The 7,150-nt window shown below is 36.5% G+C and overlaps 1 protein-coding gene across 1 annotated transcript; it reads right to left on the minus strand.

Moving 5' to 3' along the window:
• Positions 1–4,689: 4,689 nt before the first annotated feature.
• On the minus strand, positions 4,690–6,050 carry LOC101901386 (zinc carboxypeptidase A 1). The gene has a single exon (XM_005191176.4). The coding sequence runs from the start codon at positions 6,023–6,025 to the stop codon at positions 4,742–4,744; it is 1,284 nt and encodes a 427-aa protein (XP_005191233.1). The 5' UTR covers positions 6,026–6,050; the 3' UTR covers positions 4,690–4,741.
• Between the last annotated feature and the right edge of the window lie 1,100 nt (positions 6,051–7,150).

Below are 7,150 nucleotides of genomic sequence, written 5' to 3' on the forward strand. Positions count from 1 at the left end.
TACATTTTAGGTATATAGTTTCTTCGGCAATATTGTAGAAAAAGTACGAAGAATATTATGGTCGAAAACGAGGTTTTGATCTAAAAACGGGAACTATCTAGTCCACTTGACACAACTCAGACTGCCTATTGTGCAGTGTAATTATAAAAAAATCGTACAGTAGTAAAAATCGCTTCTAAAGATTAAAAATTCCTCCTGATGAAATCGACTATACCTCTTGCATGTGTTTAAAATAAAGGAAGATTAATTAGGATGTGACACCATATACAATCATTATTATAATTTTCTTAATACTCCGATATTATAAACACACATTTATTGAATTTATTATTTAATAACAATTGTTCAATATTTGAGTGATAACTTAATTTCAAGATACAAATATTCAATCAACGTTTATCGAATTGATAGCATGTGCTCAACCCAGCAATTAAGATGACAAACGAACGAAACATGATTGATGTTCCCTGGGGATATAAAAACCTTATTGGTGCCAACACAATCTCATCATTTAACGAAACAACCTCCATTACCCAAAATGGGTTCTTTCAAGAAATCGATTAAACGGAAAGCATATAAAGAATTCCTCAACAATACTTCAATACATGGATTACGACTCTTGCTTTTCTATACACCCTTCAAGTATGCGCGGTAAGTGCAAAGTATCAACCATAAATTGAATTGACTTTCGATATGAAAAAAGAAAAAAAACATTTTCAGTACTCTTTGGAAAATTCTCATTGTGGCCGTTATCTGTTGGACCCATTACATCATCATCAATCTGATAATACAGTATATAGATCAGCCAACTGAAGTGCATATGGCCACCAACCGGGTACACATTTCCAATAGTCCATTCCCGGCCTTTGGTGTGTGTGAGGGCAACAAATTCAGTCGTAGGAAATTGCAGGTCTATGCGGAACAGGTGTAAGTATATATGTATTTTTTATTATAAGTGTCGTTAATTGTGTGATGCTTGTTGGTGAAGTGGGTAAGCTACTGGTTCTTAATTTATTTTCAAGAGTCCCGAGAGATAAAAATAATATAGGTGTCCCATTTAATTGAAGAAGTCTAAATTGTTATTGCAAAGTGCTCGAGTAGTGTGGTCTGTTGTTAGACAAGAGATAGAGTGAATCGTCTATATTTATTTGATTGCCACTTGAGAGATATTATTGGGTATAACCCCTGTAGGAGACGTCATTTACTTTGTCATCAGTATTTCCCAGCAACATAAACCTAACTGTGATTTTGGTATTATGAGTCAAAGTGCGACTGGTATTTTTAAGTTGTTTCTGAACTAGTCTGAACTCTGAAATTTAAAACAAGCTGTAGTTGGAGTCCCTTGAGTAAATGGCATGCTAGCAGGAAATAATAAGTGAAAACCAGTAAGGAAAGTTCAAAAGTCAGGTGGGGCTGACTCGTAGAGCTCTCTTAATAGAACGGTTTATATTGCAATTTCTGAGCTCTATGACATGAAACTTAATCGAATGAAACATATATATGCGAGCAAATTTGAAATTCTTGCTTCTAAGCTAAACTCGGTTGAATTGCGAAAATTCAATCCATTTGGGCTTATTTTAGCTATTTGGTTTACAATAAACCTGAAATCGGATAATGATATATATGGGAGCTATATCCAAATCTAAACCGATTTTCATAAAATTGAAAACAGCCATTTCTTGGCTGCATCTGATATCTGGTACCAAATATTATTCTCGTATCGTGCATTTTAACAATTTGAGGAAAACACCAAATAGAATGAACCATATATATGGGAGCTGCTTCTATATCTGAGCCGATTTGCACCAAATTTAAAGTACTTATTTCTATACTGAAATGCCATGCACACCATTTGGACTGATATTAGTCATTTGATGCACAAGAAACCTAAAATCGGACGAAGATATATATGGGAGCTATATCCAAATCTGAACCGACCTTGATAACATTTGAATCATGAATTGCTAGGCTGTATCTGATATCTGGTGCTAAATATCAGTCTCGTGGAGTGCATATTACGAATGTGAGGGACTTAAACACCAAATCGGATGAAACATATATATGGGAGCTATAGCTATATCTGAACCGATTTTCATCAAATTTAAAGTACTTATTTCCATACTCAATTCGGTCGGAAGTGCCAAAATTCACACCATTTGGACTAATATTAGCCATTTGGTGCACATGAAACCTAAAATCGGACGAAACATGTATATGGGAGCTATAGCCATATCTGAACCGATTTTCATCAAATTTCAAGCACATTCTTGTAGGCTGAATTCGGTCGGATGTGCAAAATTCACATCATTTGGACTGATATTAGCCATTTTGTGCACAAGAAACCTAAAATCGGATGAAAATATATATGGGAGCTATATCTAAATTTGGACCGATTTTTCACCAATTTCAATAGGGTTGAGCCAAACAAATGTTGTTTAGAAAATTTCATCTCAATCGAATAATAAATGCGACCAGCATTTTGTTTACAAAAATACATGGACAGACCCTTACCACTATGTGGTGTAGGGTATAAAAATACATTAGCTTTGTTCCAAGAATCTATCAACTCTGTCTTGATAGTTAGTGGGTATACCAAAACATAGACATAATTCGGCCATTTTCAATACCAAAATCTCTACGGACCTCATATATATATTAGTGGAATGTTTTCTGTTCACTTCATTATGTTCAGAAGCTAGAGTGATTTCCTCAGACGGACGCACATCGCTAAATCGACGTAGAATTTTATGCTGATAAAAATATATATACTTTGTGGGGTCTAAAATGCATATTTTGCTTATGTTACTTCATCATTTCCCACAAAACGCCAGCACTTGCAGTTACCTTCTAATAACACCGTCCGACAACATTCATTTTTTTTTTTTTCAATAATTAAAGATCTTGCATATTTTGAAATTATAACTAAAAAAACGAAGACACGTGTATCGGCATTTTCCAAGTTTACATAGAAAAGTAACCAAAATAAAGGGGGCAATTTCCCTCTCTTCGACCCTTCCCCCTGGATTAAGATTACTCGGAATTCGTGCATTTTAAATATATAGCGTCTTCGGCAATATTGCAGATATATATACTAGGAATATTTTGGCTTAAAAAAGAAATTGATATTTTTTCCCGTTTTTTAAAATATGGTTAAAATATCCCACATAATTATTTGTCATAAAAGTCTACCATAGGTCCTAGAAGATATCAAGGGTCTAAATCTTACCTATACTGCAGCAATTCAAATATATTTTAAAACACACATTTTAGGTTTAAACCCGTACTTTTTGTGAGTTTGTGTAAAAATCACCAACAAGGCATCGTTTTAGAAGGAAGACGTCAAAGGCAAAAATAAAAATAAAAAAATATTTGCATTAATGTTCCTAAAAAAACCGAAAATATTCCCTAATTTTCTTGAAAATATTTTCTTTGGCTTTTTTTGAGTTGACGCGTGCATTATACAAAAATTAGGGAATATTTTCATCGTTTTTTGGGAACATTGATGCAAATATTTTTATACCGTACACCACAAGGTGGTCAGGGTATTATGTCTTTATGCATTTGTTTGTAACAGGCAAAAGGAAACGAGATAGACCCATAGTTCCTTTTGTTGATCCGCATAGAATCACTTTCTGGGTTGATTTATGCATGTCAGTCCGTCTGTCCGTCCGTCCGTCCGTCTGTCCATGTATTCTTGTGAACAAAATGCAGGTCGCATTTATTATCCGATTGAGATGAAATTTTCCAAACAACATTTGTTTGACCCAAGGACGAACCCTATTGAAATTGGAGATAATCGGTAACAAATTAGATATAGCTCCCATATATATCTTCGTCCGATTTGCCTTTTATTGTGCACCAAACGTGTAATATCAGCCGAATAGCATGGATTTTTGCACATACAACCAAATTAGGCCTGAAAATAAGTATGCCAAATTTGATCGAAATCGGTTCAGATATAGCCATAGCTCCCATCTCAGGAATACCTTTGCTAAATTTTATTGAGATCGGTTCAGATTTGGATATAGCTCCCATATATAACTTCGTCCGATTTACCTTTTATTGTGCACCAAATCTAATATTTGCCCAAATGGGATGGAATTTGGCACATAGAAGGTAGTATGCCAAATTTGGTGAAGATCGGTTAAGATATAGCTATAGCTCACATATATATTGTTCATTCGATTTGTTGTATTTGTTACCCACAGCCGTAATATGCACTCCGTAACAACGATATTCAGGGAAATATATAAAATACAGGTCAGAAATACCTTTGCCAAATTGTATCGAGATCGGTTCAGAAAAATTTCCTCCAAAATATTCATCGTATTCATATCTGCAATGTTGGCGAAGACACTTTATACCTTAAATATAAGGATTCCAAGGAGTCTTAATTCGAACATTTCAAAAAGTGTGAAACTTGCCCCTCTATTTTGGTTACTTTGCGATGTAAACTTTCAAAACGCTGATACACTTGTCTTCTTTTTAGCTCTACTTTTATAATTATTTTTGTAAATATACCATGCATATTCTGTAGTGGACATAATGTTAGACATAATTTACCGATAATGAGAAAAATAATGCTCCAAACCCGATCTTCGAGAAATAAAGAATCTATATATTTACATATATCTAATATTTCCTACAACAATTCCCATCTTTTTTTCTCAAATATAAAAAATCTCTTCATCGAATGTGCAAACAAAATTTATTTCGTTATCGATTTTCAAACTCATCCCACTTAGTTCTTAAAATAACCCAATTTTTGGACTTCTTGAACCATAGCAGTAATAGAATCCATAGTCTCCTCACCGGTGGGGACAATTTGAGCAGCTGGCAATTTGAAACCAGTCAAAATAGAGTTCGAAGATGGACGCAATTCATAGCAGAAGGACATCTTGGTGCCAACAACTTCGTAGGCCCAATCGACACTAGCACCAGAAGCTGGATAGATGGCATCGTAGATGTTGCCACCGGTGTATTTGGTACCGTAACGCTTGTTCATGGCAGCAACACTGGCATCAAATACTTGCTTCAAATCCTTGACATTGGCGGGCAAGGCAGCAGTATTGCCATAAGGATACAACAAATATTGCGAGTAGGCATGGAAGGAGATGTACAGGGAAATTTTGTTTTTCAACGAGGCAATGTATTCGGACAAGGAACGGGTTTCAATTTCAGAGAAAGCCGATGGACCAGCATAGGTATCAGAGCAGGCATTGTTACTGGCACCTACAGTGTTCCAGGCAAAGCCCCAGTTGCGGTTGGGATCGGCACCGAAACAGCTGCCATAAGGAGTACGGGTCTTGCGCCACATGCGATCAGTGGTGTGGGTGTAGACATAACCATCAGGATTGGCATGGGGGAAAATGTACCAGTCGTAGTTTTGGGCAATGTTGCGAACACTTTCCACATTGGAGGTCAACAATTGATTGATCAAGTAGGTGGCCGTGGCGGGAGCAATCCATTCACGGGCATGGATACCTGCTTCAACGAAGATACCAGGCTTGGTGGTTTGGCTCTTGGAGATCTTAACACCCAAAATGGAACGTCCCTGATAGGTTTTGCCGCCTTCAATCAAAGTCACAACACCGGGGTATTCAACGGCCAATTGTTGCATCCACCTGTAGGTATCATCCAATTGGTAGTATTGATTCCAGTTGTAGTCCAAAGAACGGGCTAAGGAGTTTGGCTTGGCCACCTGTTCTTCATCGTCTTCCAATTGACTTTGCAAATTTGTCTCTATCAACTCATAATCGATTTCATTGCTACCCATAATTTCCAAAAAGTCTGGGACCTTGTGGGGGGCTACGACAACGCTTATGGGCTTGTTGATGTGATGAATGCCATCCAAGAACATAATCGAATCACTGGCACCCTCCAAGTTCTTCAGAACCTCCAATTCAGCAGGACTGGAAGCGGTAGTTTGGTAAACGCGATAGTTGTCGTAACGGGCACGTTCGCCGGAACTCAAGGCAACTGCCAAGAGGCAGAAACCCAAAACTAGATTTAATTTACTTGCCATACTTGTTGGGACTGTTGCAACTGTGGCACCCGTTGTGGTTTTTATACAATCAGGAATATGTGGTGCCGTGCCTCAATAGCTTTACCATTAGATAAGTTTTGCTATTTTCATCTACATACCTAGCCACGTAGCTATAGATAAGATGTGGTGACAACGTTCAAAGGCATATATTTTTATCTGCCCGCAGCAAACTGCCTGCCTATTGTATGCACTTCTTGCGACGAACGCACACATTCAAGTGTTTCATTGATTCACGGTTATAAATTATCCTAAATATTTTCAAAATCTATTTGTTTTCTTTTTTATTTATGTATTTAAATTTGTCCAACAGAGGTATTAACAGATTGTGATATCTTCAAGTGATATCATTGAATTGATTAATCGCAGTGAAAGAAAAAATATTCTGGTACACCCAGTTCTCGTTTTACGCACAATTTGAAATAAAGTTTAATTTGGATGATGAAGGTTTTTTTCGGATAGTTTTAACGTAAAAACTGTTCACGTATTGCAAAAGTAGGATAATTTGCCGCCAAATATTCTGTCAACCACTAAGAAAAGGTCAAAAGTCGGGCGGGGCCGATATGTGATATCCAACACCACTATGCGTATTTGGTAGAACTCCCGTAACAAAAAAAACAGTAAAGAAAGTCTTAAAGTCGGGCGGGGCCGATATTATGATACCCTACACCACTTTGCTAAATTAGTAGAGCTCCGCATAACAATTAAAAGTTTTAATGGGAGAATTCAATCGTACACGTTATGATTATAATTATAATTTAAAGATCAAAGGACTAAATATACCGAAGCATTTGCATCTTTTAAATTCGGAATTGTATTGCCCATTTGGTGCACAATTAATTTCAAATCGGATAAAAATATATATGGGAGCTATATCCAAATCTGAATCGATCTCGATAAAATTTGGCAAAGATATTTCTGAGCTGTATTTGATATATTTCCCAGAATACCGTTGTTACGGAGTGCTTATTACTGCTGTGGGTAACAAATATTACAAATCGGATGAACAGTATATATGGGAGCTATAGGAACATCTGAACCGATCTTCACCAAATTTAGCTTCTAGACCAAATTCGGTCGTAAGTGCCAAATTTCATCCCATTTGGG

Source organism: Musca domestica, unplaced genomic scaffold (assembly GCF_030504385.1).
Source record: "Musca domestica strain aabys unplaced genomic scaffold, Musca_domestica.polishedcontigs.V.1.1 7, whole genome shotgun sequence".
NCBI classification, from domain to species: Eukaryota; Metazoa; Arthropoda; class Insecta; order Diptera; family Muscidae; genus Musca; species Musca domestica.